General features: G+C 39.7%; 1 protein-coding gene across 1 annotated transcript; it reads left to right on the top strand.

Annotated features, from left to right (window-relative positions):
- The first annotated feature begins 749 nt into the window (after nucleotides 1-749).
- Nucleotides 750-23,139, top strand: LOC133561626 (probable ATP-dependent RNA helicase ddx6). The gene is made up of 13 exons (XM_061915037.1): nucleotides 750-958; nucleotides 3,396-4,016; nucleotides 4,190-4,253; nucleotides 5,803-5,907; nucleotides 10,592-10,721; nucleotides 10,858-11,004; nucleotides 15,378-15,472; nucleotides 15,548-15,670; nucleotides 15,743-15,871; nucleotides 17,821-18,001; nucleotides 18,070-18,171; nucleotides 18,229-18,449; nucleotides 22,455-23,139. The coding sequence occupies exons 2-12, from the start codon at nucleotides 3,844-3,846 to the stop codon at nucleotides 18,438-18,440; spliced, it is 1,461 nt and encodes a 486-aa protein (XP_061771021.1). The 5' UTR covers nucleotides 750-958; nucleotides 3,396-3,843; the 3' UTR covers nucleotides 18,441-18,449; nucleotides 22,455-23,139.
- Nucleotides 23,140-23,195: the final 56 nt, after the last annotated feature.

Raw genomic sequence — 23,195 nt, 5'->3', positions numbered from 1 at the left:
AGTCGAGGAAAATGATCAAACTACATAAATAACATCCTTAATTTGATTTTGATATAATTGTAATATCTTGATACACACCAATGAGTTGACTGATGAACATTATCGCATAATGTATTCAGAAAATATAAATAACAACAAATAAACGATCAACAATAGCAACATGTAAGTGTAAAAAAACAACAACAACATAATAGTTTGTACATTTGTGTTGGTTCTATTTTTAAACAAAGAAAACAATCTGAAGTTGTCTTTATTTTTAAGTTATTGTGCTGCGATTTTACCAGTCCGGGCCACTTTGGGCTGGACTGGTAAAATCTATATATTTTGTCCATATATAGATATATATATTTTGTACATATATAGATGTTTCTCCATGTGGCCCCCAGTCTAAATCCACTTTGGACTGGACTCTCGCGACTGTGTTGGATCCATTATGGATTGAACTTTCACAGTATCATGTTAGACCCGCTCGACATCCATTGCTTTCCTCCTCTCCAAGGTTTCCCATAGTCATCATTGTCACCGACGTCCCACTGGGTGTGAGTTTTCCTTGCCCTTATGTGGGCCTACCGAGGATGTGGTAGTGGTTTGTGCAGCCCTTTGAGACACTAGTGATTTAGGGCTATATAAGTAAACATTGATTGATTGATTGATTGACTTCGACACCCCTGATGTAAAAGCTTAAAATTTGAAAGCCGTCACCTGATTGGTCAACTGTAGCCCCGCCTTCCGGGTAACGGACCAATCCAAAAGCGAGCGCACGGCCATGTTGAATTGTCAATAATTTGAAAGAAGAGACAAAAGAGTGTTATTAATAACGCTTGTGGATTTCTTTAAACAAAAAAAAAAAGACGACAACTTTCCCCCCCCACGTAAAAACACAGTGAAACGTTACGCGCGTAACGTTAAACCGTAACGCAGCTGGAAATACTCATCGCATAGATGTAGCAAACTTCAGGTAAGATGAGCGAACTCGGGCGAGCTAGTTAGCATAGCATGCTAACTGTTGTTAGCTAGCAGAAGTCGCCGCTAAAAGTTACAAACTTTAAAGTTTCCTCACATAATTTTTTTCGGGATTAATGACGCGGACTGAACTTCTCCACCCAAACAAGGCCGGAGGTCGTCGTCGCGGTTCGCACGCAAGCTGGAAGCTTGAAGACGCATTTTTACGTTAAAAGTTTTTGCACAATGTATTGTTAATGGTGGAGATTTGTTCACTTTCACTCGTGTTTTGTTACATTATTAACGCACGCTGCTTCACTTTGCTTTTATCTGGGGTCAATGTTCAAACTTCCTTATTGTTTTGTGTGTGCGACGTCAATTAATGTTGGCATTAGCACGACATCAAAGTCAATCAATCAATGTTTATTTATGTAGCCCTCAATCACAAGTGTGTCAAAGGGCTGCACAAACCACAACATCCTTTTTAGAGCCTACATAAGGGCAAGGAAAAACTCACTCTAGTGGGACGTCGACAATGATGACTATGAGAAACCTTGGAGAGGACTGCATATGTGGGCACCCCCTCACCCCCAGGGGACCGAAAGCAATGGATGTCGAGCGGGGTCTAACATGATATTGTGAAAGTCCAATCCATAGTGGATCCAACATAACCGTGAGAGTCCAGTCCAAAGTGGATCCAATATAGTAGCGAGTGTCCCGTCCAAAGTGAAGCCAGCAGGAAACCATCCCAAGCTGAGGCGGATCAGCAGCGCTGAGATGTCCCCAAGCGAGCGGTCCATCCTGGGTCCCGACTCTGGACAGCCAGTACTTCATCCATGGCCACCGGACCGGACCCCCTCCACAAGGGAGAGTGGGACTGAGGAGAAAAAGAAAAGAAACCGCAGATCAACTGGTCTAAAAAGGGGTCCTATTCAAAGACGAGAGTATACAAATGAGTTTTAAGATAAGACTTAAATGCTCCTACTGAGGTAGCATCTCAAAAAGACATACAGTGGGGCAAAAAAAGTATTTAGTCAGGCACCGATTGCGCAAGTTCTCCCACTTAAAATGATGACAGAAGTCTGTAATTTTCATCATAGGTACACTTCAACTGTGAGAGACAGAATGTGGGGAAAAAATCCAGGAATTTTAAAGAATTTATTTGTAAATTATGGTGGAAATAAGTATTTGGTCAACCATTCAAAGCTCTCACTGATGGAAGGAGTTTTTGGCTCAAAATCTCAAAATACATAGCCCCATTCATTCTTTCCTTACCACGGATCAATCAAAAACAGCCCCAAAGCTTCACAGTAGGTATGGTGTTCTTGGGATGCAACTCAGTATTCTTCTTCCTCCAAACACGACGAGTTGAGTTTATACCAAAAAGTTTTATTTTGGTTTCATCTGACCACATGACATTCTCCCAATCCTCTGCTGTATCATCCATGTATCCATTTTGGTATAAACTCAACTCGTCGTGTTTGGAGGAAGAAGAATACTGAGTTGCATCCCAAGAACACCACACCTACTGTGAAGCATGGGGGTGGAAACATCATGCTTTGGGGCTGTTTTTCTGCTAAGGGGACAGGACGATTGATCCGTGTTAAGGAAAGATTGAATGGGGCCATGTATCGTGAGATTTTGAGCCAAAACCTCCTTCCATCAGTGAGAGCTTTGAATGGTTGACCAAATACTTATTTTCCACCATAATTTACAAATAAATTCTTTAAAATTCCTACAATGTCAATTCCTGGATTTTTTTTTCACATTCTGTCTCTCACAGTTGAAGTGTACCTATGATGAAAATTACAGACCTCTGTCATCATTTGAAGTGGGAGAACTTGCACAATCGATACTTTTTTGCCCCATTGTAAGTATTGTAAATGGGTTGTACTTGTATAGCGGTTTTCTACATTTTTAAGGAACTCAAAGTGCTTTGACACTATTTCCACATTCACCCATTCACACACACATTCACACACTGATGGAGGGAGCTGCCATGCAACGCGCCAACCAGCACCCATCAGGAGCAAAGGTGAAGTGTCTTGCTCAAGGATACAATGGACGTGACTAGTATGGTAGAATGTGGGGATTGAACCAGGAACCCTTAGTATGCTGGCACAGCCACTTTCCCAACTGCGTCACACACACACACACATATAAAACATATGTCGATCGAGAGGGGGGGTGACATTCATATTCAGTGTTTTATCGTTCATAGTTAATATTGTAAACCCCACATTCTTTATTTTCATGTACATTCTGGGTGTCTCATTCAGCAAAATAAACACGCACTTGCCCCACTGTGTGTGTGCGTGTGTGCGTGTGTGCGTGTGTGTGTGTGTGTGTGTGTGTGTATATATATATATATATATAAAGACATATATATATATATATCTCAATTTTTATTAATTGCTTTGTGATTTCTTTTGTTTTTGTGTGTCATATTACAGATTACCTGGATTTGAAGCACCTTCCAGACTCCTCAACAAATAAGCAAGAAATAGAGTCCAGGTGGAATCATTCAAAACTAAACCAGAGCAGTGCAAACCAAAAAGAGAAATCAGGTTTACCTAATGTATAACATCAAAGTCTAACATACAACATTTAACATTTTTTTGGTAAAGATAAGATGACTTTTTAGATTGACACCCTAAGTGAAACTTTAGTGTGTGTCCGGTCATTTATTTATTCATATGAATGTTAATTTCTCCTTTTTTTTGGGAGAGTTACCTTGTAAATAAACTTAATTCACACGCAGGGCTCTTCTTTTCAAGGGTCCTGTTGCCAGATATTCCTTAAAACACAAGCGAAAAAGAGCAGTGCAGTTTTATTATTTTAGTTTCTACTACTACTTCAGCGATCAGGGACACAAATCTTGCTGTGGAGAACATTGGCGACATGGCTACGGCAAGCACAGCAAACCCTGCAACGATGTTGGCCTTAAACAAACCAGCGAATGGGCAACACGGAGAACTGACCAAGCTTGTCGGGGCTCCTCCACAGTCGGGATTCAGTGGGCAGCAGCTGCCCTCAAACAGGACCAGTATTCCTCAGAGTAGCAGGGGCATCAAGTAAGACATCTATCCTCCTATGTCCTTTTATTCAAGATGTGACATACTTAATTGTTCCACTTTACAGGTTACTGTTAGATAAATAATATACATTTCAAGTATAGTATGGCAAATATCATAATAGAATAATTAATCTTTTGGATTCATTGTTTTTTTGTTGTTGCATTTCCTAGGTTTGGGGATGACTGGAAAAAGTGCCTAGAACTTCCTCCAAAAGACAACCGAATGAAAACATCGGTAAAGTAGCCCTATTTGCTCTTATTAAAAAAAACAACTTTGTGTTTTGGAAATATAAAGCCACATTACTTTTTTGAGAAATAGTAGGAAGAAAATTGGAGAAGCTTTCGTCTCGCAATGGGGAATTTCCTGGTTTTAAAGCAGTAAAAATACCAGAGTTTCCCCTAGATTGCCAAAATACCTGTGGCAGTGGGGGTGTGGTTACAGTGACATCATCGTATAATTTGCTAAATTAAATGAAAATTATTTGAAAAGGCTAAACAAATGTATACATACACGTATATATATATATATTTAAAACAAATTGGTGATATTAACTGCGATGAGGTGGCAACTTGTCCAGGGTGTACCCCGCCTTCCGCTCGAACGCAGCTGAGATATGCTCCAGCGACCCTTAAAGGGACAACCGGGCGGTATAGCTCGGTTGGTAGAATGGCCGTGCCAGCAACTTGAGGGTTGCAGGTTCAATTTCCGCTTCCGCCATCCTAGTCACTGCCGTTGTGTCCTTGGGCAAGACACTTTACCCACGTGCTCCCAGTGCCACCCACACTGGTTTAAATGTAACTTAGACATTGGGTTTCACTATGTAAAGCGCTTTGAGTCACTAGAGAAAAGCGCTATATAAATATAATTCACATTCCCATAATTCACAATCGGTAAAAAATGGATGGATGGATGGTGATATTAATTAGTATCAACATATGTTTATATTATATAGCTTTGCTATATTTTTTTTATTGTTGCTGCTTATTGTACTTTGTTGAGAAATTTTCAAATTTTGGGTGTCAAGCTGCAGCGAGCATGACGTCACACTTGTTTCGTGCTGCTGCACCAGATGGACTTACTCTCCTTAAAAAGCCGCCACGTTCCTCTTAATATTTGTACATGTTTATGATCGCTATCTGCGATATATTCAAGTTAAATCCACACAGCAAACATGCTGACGACTCACCAGAGAATCCGTTGCGTATTGTTTACTTTACTTCGTCACAATGTCCGGTTTCGGCAGCGCTGTTTTCGGTGATCAAAGTTTTTTTTTTTTGCCAGGCGACTTTTCGGTACATCCATTCATACTGTAACAACCAGCTGGTGGTAATGTTTTATGTTCGTGTGGTTTTGATTTGATGTTCATTTTCTCATGGTCTTTAAACGCATCGTCCGTTCCTGAAAGTGATTTGGCAAAGAATGAGGAAGTGTCACTCTGTGTCCAGCGAAGCACCGAAACAATGTTTTAGTACTGGAGGTAAAATCTGTTGGAATTGGGATGGTTGTTATCATACAATTGGCTATAAAATATAATAATAGCGTCTGACTTTGTGACTTATTCTGGTGGCTACAATATGTTGCACTACTTTAATTTGTACAAAACGATATTAGGGCGTGGCGACTGTGATTTTGCCGTGGGGTGTCGCCACATCAATTACATCAAAAGGAAACATTGTATTCTGTATCGACAGTATATCAATTTACAGCATCAGTCATCAATAATAAGTACAATTTATTCACGTTTTTAATGCTGTCTGTGTGTTTTCTACTTTGTCAATGCCAGGATGTGACCTCCACCAAGGGAAACGAATTTGAAGACTACTGCCTTAAGAGGGAACTCCTCATGGGGATCTTTGAAATGGGATGGGAGAAGCCCTCTCCTGTCCAGGTACATTTCTATGCAAAATCTCTGTATTTTTTGTGGGTATACTAAGGGGATTTTTTGAAGGAGTGGATATTAGTTGTGTTTAACTTGTTTGTTTTGTTAGTTGGAGTTTGGAAAAATTTGGTGAAAAATAATACGTTAATTAACAAGAACTCAAAGCAATTTTATTGTGTGTACTGTATTTTTCGGACTATAAGTCGCAGTTTTTTTCAGAGTTTGGCCGGGGGTGCGACTTATGTGTGAAATTATTAACACATTACAGTAAAATATCAAATAATATTATGTAGCTCATTCACGTAAGAGACTAGACGTATAAGATTTCATGGGATTTAGCAATTAGGAGTGACAGATTGTTTGGTAAACGTATAGCATGTTCTATATGTTATAGTTGTTTGAATGACTCTTACCATAATATGTTACGTTAACATAGCAGGCACCTCCTCAGTTGGTTATTTATGCCTCATATAACGTACACTTATTCAGCCTGTTGTTCACTATTCTTTATTTTAAATTGCCTTTCAAATGTCTATTCTTTGTGTTGGGTTTTATCAAATAAATTTCCCCCAAAAATGCGACTTATACTCCAGTGCGACTTATGTTTTTTTCCTTCTTTATTGTGCATTTTCGGCAGGTGCTACTTATACATATACTCCGAAAAATACGGTATATAACTGTGGCAATACAAAGTTCTGTATATATTGACTTAGACTTACCCCGGATTTCCACAGGACGCGGGACATAATTGCCACGCCGGTGGACTCTTTCCGTGTTTATTCAAGTCAATATGTCTGTTCAATATGTATCCTTCTTCCAGTTTACTTAACATGTAATGGTGGTCCTTTGGTCAAAATTGAGCATAGATTATGTTTTACAGACCATCTTTATACCGCTTTCTTACCGCCTCTTCAGGATGCAGCGTTTTGTTGGGGGGTCTTATTTACGTGCCTCCACTTTGAGTGAGTCTTCTACTCGTCATCCTTGTAGTTTTTAGCGCTACTGACAGATATAAGTTAGGACTATACGCTTTTTTGTATGAGAAAAGGCAACAGTGGAGGATGCATCTGCATGTACGAGCCAGTCTGCCCCACAACAAGAGGACAGAGGGAAAAAAAAATGTCGGACTACAATGGCAATGCTCTTTGGGTAAACCTCAACCATATATGGAGATCAGGATTTATGCAGATCCAAAATACACAAGTACCAATAGGTAACAAAAGTTGGTTTTGCATAAAAGGGACCCTTTAAGGTCATCTCTAACCAGTTACCATTGGGAATGGGAATCAAAAACCAGTTCCCACGGTTTCGAATCCTCTGACTAATTTTTTATCCACTCCCTTATCAGTTACTGTGGGCAAGTATGACGTCACAAGGCACAGTGTACAAGCTGGAAAGCTGTTCTCGAGTGAGGATGACAACAGAGCAACTTCCGTCCATCTTCTTCCGCTTATCCGAGGTCGGGTCGCGGGGGCAGCAGCCTAAGCAGGGAAGCCCACACTTCCCTCTCCCCGGCCACTTCGTCCAGCTCTTCCCTGGGGATCCCGAGGCGTTCCCAGGCCAGCTGGGAGACATAGTCTTCCCAACGTGTCCTGGGTCTTCCCCGTGGCCTCCTACCGGTTGGACGTGCCCTAAACACTTCCTTCGGGAGGCGTTCGGGTGGCATCCTGACCAGATGCCCGAACCAACTCATCTGGTTCCTCTCGATGTGAAGGAGCAGTGGCTTAACTTTGAGCTCCTCCCGGATGACAGAGCTTCTCACCCTATCTCTAAGGGAGAGACCCACCACCCGGCGGAGGAAACTCATTTCGGCCGCTTGTACCCTTGATCTTATCCTTTTGGTCATGACCCAAAGCTCATGACCATAGGTGAGGATGGGAACGTAGATCGACCGGTAAATTGAGAGCTTTGCCTTCTGGCTCAGCTCCTTCTTCACCACAACAGATTGATACAGCGTCCGCTTTACTGAAGACTCCGCACCGATCTGCCTGTCGATCTCACGATCAACTTTTCCCTCACTCGTGAACAAGACTCTGAGGTACTTGAACTCCTCCACTTGGGGCAGGGTCTCCTCCCCAACTCGGAGATGGCACTCCACCCTTTTCTGGTCGAGAACCATGGACTCTGACTTGGAGGTGCTGATTCTCATTCCGGTCGCTTCACACTCTGCTGCGAACCGATCCAGTGAGAGCTGATGAGCCCAGCCAGATGAAGCCATCAGGACCACATCATCTGCAAAAAGCAGAGACTTAATCCCGCGGCCACCAAACCGGAACCCCCTCAACACCTTGACTCCGCCTAGAAATTCAGTCCATAAAAGTTATGAACAGAATCTGTGACAAAGGGCAGCCTTGGCGGAGTCCAACCCTCACTGGAAACGTGGAAACAGAGCAACTTGCAATTGATATTTCATCAAAGAGAGGAAATACAACAAGAAACATTAGTGCACACGGCATGAGATAACGTTGGAATAGAGCGTTTTCAATCCTGTCCGAGCGTGAAGCGAATCTCTACCAGCAGCGAAAACGTAGCGCGTTGTCTGCTGTCATTACTGCAGGTAAGGTACAAAATCCAGCAAAGTGCTTTATTATAATAGCTGCTATTACTAGAAAGGTGAAATTAATTATGCTCATGCCATACATGAGACAGCGTCTGACTGAGAGGCTCCACGCCTCCTAAGCGTAATTAGTCTGAAAAATAGCCTGTCGTTCCTGAAAAAGCAGGTATGCTTGTTTTTCTGCAAAATGATTCATGTTCATAGTTTATGGTTACAGGATTGCACAATGCAAATTGCACAGTTCCATTGGACTTGAATGGCCTGTAATTGTCACTGGCGGTAGTAGTTTTACTTACGGTACTTTTGAGTGGTGCGCTCATATTTGTTTTGTTTACTCCAACAATAAAATACACTTACATTTTTATACAATAGTTGTTTTCAAAATATTGTTTTTTTATGGAGAAACCTGGCACCCCATCGAGGCTAGGGGCCTCTTAAATTGAGTTTGTACACTTAGGTTTTTTCTACACTAAACAAAACTGATGCTAATCAATCTGTTTTTAACCTTTTTATCCTGGTGAGAATCGACGAAGAACCAAATTGTTAGGCAAAATCTAAAATGGAATCGGATTTGTAAATACCCTATCAGTTCCATCCATTTTCTACCGCTTATTCCCTTTGGGGTCGCGGGGGGCACTGGTGCTTATCTCAGCTACAATCGGACGGAAGGCGGGGACAACATTCACACTCACACTCACATTCACACACTAGGGCCAATTTAGTGTTGCCAATCAACTTATCCCCAGGTGCATGTCTTTGGAGGTGGGAGGAAGCCGGAGTACCGGAGGGAACCCACGCAGTCACGGGGAGAACATGCAAACTCCACACAGAATGATCCCGAGTACGGGATTGAACCCTGATTACTCAGGACCTTCGTATTGTGAGGCAGACACACTAATCCGTTTTACACCGTGCTGCCCACTCTATCAATTCCGATCTCTAATTACCATGCTTTAGTATTTCTTTGAAAATGCGTCATTTTTGACAACCATTTCATCCGTGGTCCTTTTTGGGGTTGCGGGGGGCTGCATCCTATCCCAGCTGCATTTGGGCGGAAGGCAGGGTACACCCTGGATTAGATATTGGAATTAATTTCAAAAGATCAATAGTGTGGCAAAGAGGAATGTGCGAAACTGCCCAAAAATAGGTGTGCCATGCTTGTGGCATTGTTATTCAAACAGATTTAAGGCTGTAATTGCTGCCAAGTATTGAGCAAAGGCTGTGAATATTTATGTATGACAGTTTTTCTTTTTAATACATATGCAAAATTGAAGAAAAAACGTTCACTTGGTCATTATAGAGCAGGGGTAGGGAACCTATGGCTCTAGAGCCAGATGTGGCTCTTTTGATGACTGCATCTGGCTCTCTGATAAATCTGAGCTGACGTTGCTTAACACAATAAGTAATGAATAATTCCATTTGTAATCACAGTGTTAAAAATAATGTTCAAAATATCAATTATTCTCATGCATTTTTAATCCGTCCATCTGTTTCCTACCACACCGGTTCAAGAAATTGCGTCAATGGTAAGAAGTTATTTATTTATAATTGGTTAGTGTGGGGCTTGCCCTCCTGGGGGTTCTTCAGACCCCAAAGCACCGACATGAGAGCCTGTTTCAGGGTTACAATATTGTTTTATTTTTCAATAAATCTCTCAGTTGTTTTCCAGCAATTGTATTTCCAGCCCCAACCCCATCTCTCCTCCTGGCTGCTGCTTATAACAGAGCGACAGGTGATCAGATAACAAGGCCCAGGTGGGCCATCTACGCACCTGTCGATGCAGGCCCGCAGGCCACGCCCCCTCCACAGTTAGCTTCAGAATAACAATGTTATTACAAAGAATAAGAGACCTATTATACTCTAGAAATGTTGGTTTTACTTTAAAATGCACGCGTTTAGTTGTGTTTAGTGTTAAAAAAAATATTATATGGCTCTTACGGAAATATATTTCAAAATATTTGGCTTTTTAGCTCCCTCAGCCAAAAAGGTTCCCGACCCGTTATAGAGTATTGTCTGTAAAATTTTGAGGATAAACATGAATTTGGAATTAGGCTGTAACATAACATGTTGAAAAAGTGAAGCACAGTGAATATTTTGTGGATGGACTGTAACTCATGGTATTAAATGACCTCATAGGAGGAAAGCATCCCCATCGCCTTGTCGGGCAGAGATATCCTGGCTCGGGCGAAAAACGGAACAGGAAAAAGTGGAGCCTACCTCATTCCTCTCTTGGAAAGGATAGACCTGAGGAAGGATCACATTCAAGGTCAGTGTGTTTCCCTCTCTTCAGCTCAGGTCTTAAAAAAAAAAAAAAAAAAAAATGGTGAACCTGGACTAACCTTCTCCACACATGTCATCAACCCTCACATTTCATCAGCCCTCCCACTTGTGTCTCAATCCAGCATTAGTAGTAGTGCCCACCAGAGAATTGGCGCTGCAGATGAGCCAGATAAGCATTCAGCTCAGCAAGCACCTCGGCGGAGTCAAGGTGATGGCTACCACCGGGGGAACCAATCTAAGGGATGACATCATGCGCTTAGACGACACAGGTATTTCTAACAATTGCTTGAGTTTTTTATAGGAAGGCATTTGTTTGTGTACCGTGTTTTCCGGACCATAGGGCGCACCGGATTATAAAGCGCACTGCTGATGAGCGGGTTTAGTCAGGTTTTATCCATACAAAAGGCGCACCAGATTATAGGACGCATTAAAGGGGTCATATTATTTTTTTTTTTCTAAATTGTAAACACTTCCTTGTGGTCTACATAACATGTATTGGTGGTTCTTTGGTCAAAATGTTGCATAGATGTTTTACAGACCATCTTCAAGTCACTTTCTGACAGTTGCTTCAGGATGCACCTTTTTGTGGGCGGTCTGCTTTACGTTGCTCACCTTTTGGCAGCGTCTTTTTCCCGTCATCTTAGTTGTAGCGGTGTAGCATGCAAGGACGGGAGTGGAAAAAGTGTCAAAAGATGTAGCTAATTGTTATGACTTTCAGACTTTAATCAAAAACGGAGCTGCATCTCCTCACCCGTGGTTTACTAGTATAACAACAACAACAACTGCAGAAATGTGTCTCGTGAAAAGCCGTCCGACCGGAACTCTCTAATTACTAAAGTTCGTGTCTCGTGAAAAGCCGTCCGACCGGAACTCTCTAATTACAAAAGTTCGTGTCTCGTGAAAAGCCGTCCGACCGGAACTCTCTAATTACTAAAGTTCCTTGGGTGAATTAAGTAAACTCACTACACCGGTATGTTGCAGCTTTCATGGCGAGTTTACTGACAGATATAAGTAAGAACTTTACACTACTTTATATTAGAAATGGCAACAGCGGAGGATGAATGTCCAATAACAAGAAGATAGAGAAAAATAAGAAGCTAATCGACTACAAAGGCGCACACACGCGCATTTTAATGACTTATGCATATCCCAAAACAAATCAGCAGGTACCAGAAGGTAAGAAAAGTTGATTTTGCATAATGTTGCGAAACAACGTCTCACCTTATACACACACCATAATAATACTCCATCAAGCGGTGCATTGTCACTTATTGGCATAGCTAATGAGTAGAAGTGTAATGGATCAAAAAAATCCTGATTCGGATCATATCACGGTTTTGAGTCACCCATCGGATCATTTTCCAGAGCAGCAAAAAAAGATAAGACAAGACAAGTAACTTTGTCATCCATTTATTTTGTAAAACCCTTTTGTCCATTAAATACTAACGACATATTTGGCATTTGAATTATATGAAAATAACTTGAAGTGCAATATAAGCCAGGGGTTCTTAACCTTTTTGTCCCCAGGGCCCCATTTTTCCTCAACATAAGGGCCCGAGGACCACTCAAATATTGTAAGTTAATTAATCATCTTACTCTTGATTTCAATTATATTCAATAATAATTATATCCAACCTACTCACAGTTTAACAAGATAAACCTTTTCAAATGATATCAAGGCTTAGGTCAGGCTGACAACACAAATAAATAGTACAGTACTCAAATATACTTTAAAAAAGGGGACTCATAAAAACTAATGAAAATGAAATTGACACACACTTATATAGTGTCAGAATAAATGCATTCTAACTAAATTAATAACAACAATATATATGTGTATATGCATATATGTGTACTGTATTTTCCGGAATATAAGGCACACTTGAAATACTTTCATTTTCGCCAAAATTGTATGTGCGCTTCACAGCCTAATGTACGGAATAATCCCTGTTGCCAATTTATTTGGTACATGCTGTAATGATAAGTTTGACATGGCAGTCACACATAATAGTTATGTGTAGACTGCAAGATGATACCAGTAAACAACACCAAAACTTTAAATGTTCCATTGAGAATATAGAACATTACACACGGCGCTCAAAAAACTGTCAAAATATTTTAGTACGACTTTGGTAAGCTAAGCTTGCACAGCTTAATGGATTGCCTGAGCATTACGTCTACCGTAGTCGGACGTACTGTGATTCAACATACTGGTTTTATTATGGTGTGTGTGTATAAGGACCGCAAAATAGCACTTATTAACAGACCTATTACCTGGCGTTTTGTTCTGCAAAATTATTCAAAATCAACTTTTCTTACCTTCTGGTGCCTGCTCATGTGTATTTGGGATCTGCATATGTTTTGAAAATGTGCACATGTCCGCCATTGTAGTTTGTGGAGACACCGTGGTTGAGATATATATATATAAATTGTTTTTTTTTAAGTACCAACTTGGCAGGTCTAAATAAATAGCAAAACCCAAAAGAGTTAAGCATTTGCCAAAGGCAACAATCCTAAATGAAGCTTTCAGTACATACACAATGTTGACATCTATAGTTATATTTTTATTAAGACGGGGAAAAACATGCGACTCGTTAACGGCGCGTGCAACAGCAACCAACATGGCGGTAGAACATGAAACGCAACCTTACCTGAGTAAAGGTGATGCATATTTATCTGGCACTATCTTAATACCAATTTCCTTGACCCAGCCACACGATTAAGTTGTACACTGCCATGCTTTTCCAAGTTTCCATCTGTTTTGTTGTGTAAAATGGTGTCTGGAGCACAATAGTTTGATATGTCTGGGAACGCGACCAACACGTAATCCTTGATGTAACTCGACAAATCTTTTTTTGATTAAGTATAGGGATCTATACCTGAGGGATCTATTCTATTAAATAGTTTGAATTAGTTGCGCGTATCTGCTTTTTGCAGTAAGATTTTCGCTTTTCCTTGCTGTTCAATAGCCATCTTGACGGAATACAAGCAATACCCGACTTTGGTCACATGCTTATTAATAGCTCAACTAGGGATGCACCGATTAATCGGTAACCGAATATGGCAAAAAAAGCTACATTCGGCCTTCGGTGGAATGAGTTAAAAACAAGGCCGAATAATGGCGTGTGACGCAATTTTTTGACGCGGTGACATTGGGATATGTTGTGTACCTGTATAAGTGTATGAGGTTACAAGCACACACTTATTGAGATTTAGTGGGGCCTCTGTTTACATTATTAGCCTGTTGTGTAGGCTACCTGTATAAGTGTATGAGGTTACAAGCACACACTTATTGAGATTTAGTGGGGCCTCTGTTTACATTATTAGCCTGTTGTGTAGGCTACCTGTATAAGTGTATGAGGTTACAAGCACACACTTAATTGAGATTTACTTGAGCCTTCTGTTTACATTATTAGCATATCTACTGTGGCTAAGCAGACTTTTGCCAAAAGGAAAATAATTGATTTGTTGTGGGTTTATCCACTTTAATGCACTTTTTTTTTTTTTTGGAATGCATGTTTTGTTTGAAGGCCTAATATAAATGAAAAACTTTGTGCTTTTTTTGAATATTAAAAAAAATGTCAATATTCAATAAAAAATTACTTTATTTGAAAAACATGTCTAAATATTTATTCTAGGCTATTTATGAAATATTAAAAAAATAATGAAAAACTGCATTCATTATTCGGTATTCGGCCTTCGGCCAAGCATTTAATTTTTATTCGGCTTCGGCTTCGGCCACAAATTTTCATTTCGGTGCATCCCTAAGCTCAACACAACAGCAACAGAAGGATAATAGCGCTGATGAGTGGATTAAAAACCACAATAAACATGTTGAGTAGCAACATTTTACAGAGCTGGGGTAGCTGAAGCTGCTTGAAGCAGTTCTATTGACTGCTGTTCAAATGGAGCTACTGCCATCTTGTGGAGAAATGTTACATCACAAGATTGCCTACTACTGCAGCTGTAATATCAATCAATCAATCAATGTTTATTTATATAGCCCTAAATCACAAGTGTCTCAAAGGGCTGCACAAACCACAACGACATCCTCGGTACAGAGCCCACATAAGGGCAAGGAAAAACTCACCTCAGTGGGACGCTTGAGAAGGACCGCATATGTGGGCATATATATATAAATATTTTAAATAATTCTAATTCCATTTTTTTCCCTATTTGGATTATAGTGTAATTCTAATTTCCATAGGTTACATACTGTGTGATGCTGAAAAGAATAAATGGCGGAATGGACTCGCCAAGTGGCCAGTCATTTAGCAAAACTACACAACAATCGCTATGGCTATTATATGTATCACTATTGTATGTTACTTTTTCCTTTCATGAAAACAAACCAAAAAAAACTATAGGATACATGACCGAGAAATAAATATGATCTTTGCTATGAATAATTACAGAAGTGTAAATATCGAGCTGCAATTTTGTATTAAAGGTTATGTATTAACAGCTGAGATAGGCTCCAGCATCCCTCGTGACCAATGTATTTTGATCCAGCACTAAATAGGGACCCTGCTTTTTGTTTGCTTTTGTAGGCCACACACCTGGTTATTACAAATAACTGCGCTTAATTGAAAAGAAGTGTTAATTTGAGTGTGTATGCTTGTTTCTTTTTTTTTTTTTAAAGTGCACGTAGTGATCGCTACACCAGGAAGAATACTAGACCTGATGAAGAAGGGAGTGGCTAAACTTGAAAAGGCACAGATGATGGTGCTGGATGAGGTAAAATTGGACCTTTCTTGACATTGAAGTGTGTCATTTTTTTGCTCCCTTCAATGAAATTGTATGTGTTTTTAGGCAGATAAGCTCCTTTCTCAAGATTTTGTGGTCATCATCGAAGAGATTATCAATTTCCTCCCGAGGAACCGGCAGATTCTGCTTTATTCTGCTACCTTCCCCATCAGTGTGCAAACATTCATGGTACAGTTGGACATGATGATAACTTCAAAGTCTGAATAATCAGATTTAAAAATGTGAATCCTTTGCCTCCAGACCAAACACTTGCAGAAACCTTATGAGATCAACCTGATGGAGGAGCTCACCTTGAAGGGCATCACTCAGTATTACGCTTACGTGACTGAAAGGCAAAAGGTTCACTGTCTCAATACACTGTTTTCGAGGGTGAGTCATAATCACTGCAGCCTCTTCTCTTATGGCACATGTAAAGGTGGTCCTCAGTTCCGTTGCTAGGCAGTGATGTAAGTCAGGTCTTATACCTAAATGGGGCGGTATGGCGTAGTGGGTAGAGCGGCCGTGCCAGGAACTTGAGGGTTGCAGGTTCGCTCCCCGCCTCTTGACATCCAAATCGCTGCCGTCACCCTTGCCTCTGGTGCCGTGACTGAATGATGTCTGAATGAAAAGTGGTGGTCGGAGGGGCAGTAGGTGCAAACTGGCAGCCTCGCTTCTGTCAGTCTACCCCAGGGCACCTGTGGCTACAAATGTAGCTTACCACCACCAGGTGTGAATGAATGATGGGTTCTCACTTCTCTGTAAGCGCTTTGAGTATCTAATAATAGAAAAGCGCTATATAAAATCTAATCCATTATTATTATTATTATTTAAATAATTTCTAGGTCACTCAGACTGTACACAGAGTACATATAAAAAAAACAGTATGAAAAAGACAATACAGCCCGGGAACCTCTCTGGATCCCCGGGGAGGAGCTGGATGAAGTGGCTGGGGAGAAGAAAGTCTGGGCTTCTCTGCTTAGGCTAACCCCCTTGGATAAGTGGAAGAAAATGGGTAGATGGATGAACAGTAGATAACTTAAATCTGAATTAAAAACAACTCCCGAAGTGAGCTACTGTTCTGAAATCATTATTTATTTACAACTTTTTCTTACTGTCACACATAATGCTCCAAAACCAATTGCCGTATTTTTTGGAGTATAAGTCGTTCTGGAGTATAAGTCGCATTTTTTGGGAAAATTTATTTGATAAAACCCAACACCAAGAATAGACATTTGAAAGGCAATTTAAAATAAATAAGGAATAGTGAACAACAGACTGAATAAGTGTACGTTATATGAGGCATAAATAACCAACTGAGAAGGTGCCTGGTATGTTAACCTAACATATTATGGTAAGAGTCATTCAAAGAGCTATAACATATAGAACATGCTATACCTTTGCTAATCAATCTGTCACTCCTAATTGCTAAATCCCAGGAAATCTTATACGTTTAGTCTCTTACGTGAATGAGCTAAATAATATTATTTGATATTTTACAGTAATGTGTTTAATAATTTCAAACATAAGTCGCACCCCCGGCCAAACAATGAAAAAAACTGCGACTTATAGTCCGAAAAATACGGTACCCACTTCTGGCCATAACAATAAATGTACCGGCAGCAAACACAATATTATGTGTGTGTGTGTGTATATTGATATAATGATAAAAAAGAGGGCTAAGATCCCCAGTTACTCTTTTGTTTTATCTACACGGTAGTCTTGCAGGCATTTCTTCTTTCTTAAAGTATTGCACTGGAAAGGTAACCTCCTCTTCTCCCAGACCTCATTGTAACGGCACTGAATCAACAATGCCTCTACATTACTAATATTTATCTTTTAATGATTGGCAACAAAAGCACAGCTTATATTGGTGGGTATATGTGCCCTCTGAGCTGTTCGTGACCATTTTTAGTTGGTAGCTTTCCGTTTGGGAGACTTAATGAAGTGCAAAAAGCGAACTAAGAATTGATATTACCAAGATTTGTCTGTGTCGCTTTCTGACAGTAAGCAGACCCGCAGCTACCTCACACCCAACACTGCTGCGTGGCGCGCACACGACTATGCTTTTGCCTCGCATGCTCTATGTATCTAGCGCTCAGGCGTATCATTTGTTAACTGATTAGAATGATGTTTTTGTTAATCTATGAAAGTGCGTTTGTAATCACAAAATGTAACTCAGAACCTCATAACTGGAGGACCACCTATTTTTTGTTTTTCTTTGGAAAACCCATTGGAAATTTGCATGGTAAACATGTATTGAACCAGTTTCCTATTGGCAGTGTATAGTAATGTTAACTTAATTTAATTCAAAGGCATTTATCTATATGTTTCTCCTACAGCTTCAGATCAATCAGTCCATCATCTTCTGTAACTCCACTCAGAGAGTGGAGCTTCTGGCCAAAAAAATCACCCAGTTGGGCTACTCGTGCTTTTACATCCATGCCAGGATGATGCAAGAGTACAGGAACCGTGTGTTCCACGACTTCAGGAACGGACTTTGCAGAAATCTGGTCTGCACAGGTATGATGAAGGAATTAATTGTGTTCTATCCTCAAATTGCCTTTTATAAAGAATGCTTTGTTTTGCAGACCTGTTCACTCGAGGTATTGACATTCAGGCGGTCAATGTGGTCATCAACTTTGACTTTCCCAAAAGTGCAGAGACCTATTTGCATCGCATTGGAAGATCAGGTGAAGATCAAGCAGCTCATCTATATTGTCATAGATACTAACCTAGTTTCCTTTTAGGGCGCTTTGGTCACTTCGGTCTAGCCATCAACTTGATAACATCAGAAGACCGCCACAACCTGAAGAGCATCGAGGACCAGCTGGTCACCGACATAAAGCCCATCCCCAGCTGCATCGATAAGAGTCTTTATGTGGCGGAGTTTCACTCTGTGGACGATGACGACTACGATGGCAACGATGAACCCAAAAACACAAAACTCGGTGCAGCGTGAATGAATGCGGTAAGTTGTTTTTTGTCATGTGTCTTTGTCTCGCAGAGTTCACTTTATAAAACAACTGGAAATCCCCCTTTTTCCAAAGCATTTCTCATTGAGATAGCATTTGACACCTGGCAACCCATTCTTTCACATTAATCAGATACAATTAGGCCCCCTTTTATGCAAAAGTTACATTTAATGATGTTGTAACAGTAGTGAAGTGAATTTGATTTATATAGCGCTTTTCTCTAGTGACTCAAAGCGCTCTACATAGTGAAACCCAGTGATACGTGTTCCTACGGAAAGCTAAAGCTTGGTGTATACTCTCGCGTCATGTATCTTGCTTAAGCGATGCCGTCTTGCCCCCTTCCCCCGTGTACCTTCCCACAAGTCTTTCACTTCCCAAAAATCCTAGCTTCGCGTCAGAGAGCTGGGATCGGTCAGCTTTTGCAGAGGAGGCTTCTGGAGCACAGTAGAGCAGACTTTGTGTTTGGAATGCACACATTATTGTAATAAATAAAGCAACAGTGATGAAACATTTGTAGGAAAACCGATATTGTGTACTTTATAGCTTGGTGCGCTCTAAAAATGATTACTGAATGTGTTGTTTTTCAGCTTGTTGTTGTTGCTGTCCAGAAGAAGTCACAATGTACAACACTCCCTTTGACTTTTATTGCCAAACATCAATAACACGTGACCATACACATTAAAAATATCATGTGGTTAACTGTCAGGTTCAAACACCGAACTATCTCTTAGACAAGACAAGAAGAAAGAATAAAGCAGAGACAGAGTTGAATTTTACTCATGAGGAGAGACGTATTGTGCTGTACACTCAGTTACAGTTTCCCCTTACGCTCTAAGGTACAGTACCACGTGCTCCTCTATTTATTCGGAAGGTCCCTAGTTAACATCACTGAGGCTGCAAGCAGCCCCAGTAAGCAACACATTAGATGATTATTCAGAATGGCAATAGATAGATGGATAGATAATACTTTATTGATTCCTTCAGGAGAGTTCCTTCAGGAAAATTAAAATTCCAGCAGCAGTGTACAGAGTTGAGATCAATTAAAAAAAAAGTAAAAAGTAAATAATGGGGGTTTAAAAGGAAACAAAATAGAGAAATATTACAAAAAGAATAAAAACAATGGGAATAACAAAATAACAGTAAAATAAGAATATAACAAGATGTAACAATGTGCTGACACTCGTTATCTCGCCCTGTCTCTGTCCTGTCTGCGCCAAGATACTCGTTGTCCGTCCTTGGTTGTCAGCAGGCAGGGTCTGGAAACAAACTGCTGACACGAGACAACTCGCAAAGCAAGATTACCCGTTGTGTGCCTTTGCACAGATAGAAAAGTACAACTTCAGCACAATAGCTAATAACTATAGCAACTGCCTTTAAGCATAAGAGTTGTGTGATAACTTATACATAATTATTCTAACATTAACTTAAAATAGTTATTAAACGATTCTGTTTATTTTCAATTACACGATAGGTCCCTCTTGTTTCATGTCCCAAACAGCCAAATAGTGTTGCAAATAATAGTGTCCTATACAGTCCATCTTCATGAAAGTATTTTCCTCTGGTTTATAAGTAAACATACATTAAAGGTAAACTGATTATTCTGAATGATTAGTTACAGTATAGACAAAGATGTTTATGATTTAGTTGTTTGTCAGTCTGCCTAAGAAGGCAAATACCTAGCCAGCGACAACTGGGGTTGCTCCTTCTGGAGACTCTGCCCCTTAGTGTTTAGGAAGAGAATTACAAGTCTGGCACCACCCCACACGGAAGAACTACAAGACTAGACTCCGTCAGAGGGGAATCAAGCTATGTGACGTAGAGTGGCTTTGGAGCAATCAAAGCTGCTCACACGGTCACTAAGGTTGCCACTTTGATTGACACATCAACTTAATGTGAATTTTATTCATCCATGAGAGCATTTTTGTTGTAAATTGTGAGTAGGCCTGGGCAGTATGATGATTCTGTGTCTACATTAAAACATTCTTGTTCTTACTGCATTAATATTTGAAACTTTCATGCATAGAAGGAAATCCCAGCTAAGTCAATTGACCAAAACTCTATTTATTAAACAGTTATTGAGCAGTGGCACAAACATTCATGTCATTTTAAAACAGGAAGTGCAAGATTGTCAGAGATATTTTAAAACAACTTTTGTTCATGATTTCACCAAGATGACATCAAACAACACTAAATTAAAGTGCACTCTTTGTACAAAACGCCACTAATAGTTTAAAACAAATAAAGGGCACTTTTGTGCATGATGTCACACACATATTTTAATAATTGTCAAATCAAAATGAGCTGCATAATAGGAATGTGGTCGGTTAGTGTGGACGTAATCTTCTGTTGTTGGAGAGTGTCTACTACAAGTGCTAATGGATGTCATCAACAAGATTAAGCAGAGTTTTAAAGTTGAAAGGTCAAGGCTTGCTGTCTTCAGTCTGCACAACAGAAGTCAAGATAAATGTGCTCAGCACTCAGGTGCAGAGGTGGGTAGAGTAGCCAGAAATTGTACTCAAGTAAGAGTACTGTTACTTTAGAGATTTATTACTCAAGTAAAAGTAAGGCATAGTCACCCAAATATTTACTTGAGTAAAAGTAAAAAGTATGTTGTGAAAAAACTACTCAAGTACTGAGTAACTGATGAGTAACCTGATTACGGCAACAAATAATGCACAAAAACATAAAAATAGCAATGAGCAAATTCAGAGCCAGGAATATCTCTTAAGCAACTAAAACAATAATATATATTAAATAATAGTACATTAAAATAAAAATAGAAAATGGCACATTGAGCCACAATAACTTAACAGCACCATAGGTTCAGTAGGCATTCTTTGATTTGATTGATTGATTGATTGATTGAAACTTGTATTAGTAGATTGTACAGTTCAGTACATATTCCGTACAATTGACCACTAAATGGTAACACCCCAATAAGTTTTTCAACGTTTATCAATTACTTAATAAATGACCAAGTCGAGGTGATCTACCTCATATTTACATACACACACATATCATTTATACACACACATACAGTATATAATTTATATTTATTTATTTTGCCGTTTTTGTTGACATGTTAAAGGTGTTTTAATGAATATACATGCATGTTTAACATATAGATTCCTATCTTTCATGAAGACAAGAATATAAGTTGGTGTCTTACCTGATTCTGATGACTTGCATTGATTGGAATCAGACAGTATAGTGCTGATAATGTCCACGTTTTCAAATGGCGGAGAAAAAAAGTTCTTCTTTTCTGTCTAATACCACATGAAAGTCGTTGGTTATTGGCATTTTATTTGTCCAGCTTCCATATTCGTTTTTATACACTTTACAAGAAATACATTGGCGGCAAACTCCGTAGCTTGCTAGTTTGTTTGCGCTGGCTTTGGGAGACTCTTATTTTGTTAGCCTAGGCGCGATGGAGCGGCGCTTTTATTGTGAAGACAGGAACTGTGCGATCAGTCTTTAGGCTTTTGACGGGAAGTACGGTTGAAATAAAAAGTGTCTTTTTTTCCTTTACACTTTTAATTGATTGAAACTTGTATTAGTAGATTGCACAGCATATAGTACATATTCTGTACTATTGACCACTAAATGGTAATAAGTTTTTCAACTTGTTTAAGTCGGGTCATGTGACCGCCTGGCTCTGTTTGATTGGTCCAACGTCACCAGTGACTGCATGTGATTGGTGAAACGCAGGCATGCGTGGATTCTACTTTGAAGCTCTGTCATTAACCAAAACAAACATTAACAGATTGATAAAAATCGGTAGCGAGTAACGAGCTGAATGTATATAAATGGAACGGAGTAAAAGTAGCGTTTCTTCTCTATAAATATACTCAAGTAAAAGTATGTTGCATAAAAACTACTCGTAGGAGTACAATTCATCCCAAAAGTTACTCAAGTAAATGTAGCGCGTTACTACCCACCTCTGCTCAGGTGACAACCGCTTACTGTCTCATATTTCAAATTGTTTTGTTCTTGTTTTTCAGGAATAAAAGATGGCAATGGGCCTGGCATGCATTCGGCTGAAGACACCATCTGAAGATTTTCTGTTGTCACTTTTCATTTTATGTTTACAGCAATTGGCTAATCTGTACATGTGCATCACCCAGTTTCTCTCCTTTCATTTTGTACATCACCTGACATTGAACACAACCTCTCCTTAAAGTGGAAGCATTCCTTTAGACTCCATTCATTTGACACACTGATAGGATATCATGACAATCTTTTTCCAGACAAATGTTGTATAAATACAAATGTAGCTTTTTTTTTTTTTTTTCCAAAACTGAAGCATTGCATTTCGAAGTCAAATGATAAAGTACATTTTTAATGCATTTTTTCAATTTTTTTTTTTTATTTGACAAATATTGAGTTTGTTTTATTTTTGAATTTAACCTTTGGATTTTTTGTTTTGTTTTGTTTCCACCGCCGCCAACTGAACATTCGTAGATACTAAGCATGGATGCAGTGTCAAACTGTCATTCCAAAACATTGTGGGTAGTTGCAGTTCCAGCAAGCACCAGCAGGGGCGCTGTCCATCTGTGTTGAGAATTTTGAATTCAAACCGTCATGACCAAAGGTTTATTCCTCAATATAAAATAAATGGGCAAGCGTTTATTTTCTGTGTCAATGCCATTGCCTCTGGAAGAACAAATAAAAGTGACATGAGCTTTAGGCTTGTTTTATTTCCCCCACAATAGTACATTTTCATAGGATAAAGATCTGTGATA

This window comes from Nerophis ophidion, linkage group LG11, assembly GCF_033978795.1.
Source record: "Nerophis ophidion isolate RoL-2023_Sa linkage group LG11, RoL_Noph_v1.0, whole genome shotgun sequence".
Lineage (NCBI taxonomy): Eukaryota > Metazoa > Chordata > Actinopteri > Syngnathiformes > Syngnathidae > Nerophis > Nerophis ophidion.
This window is presented reverse-complemented; position numbering and strand designations above follow the sequence as displayed.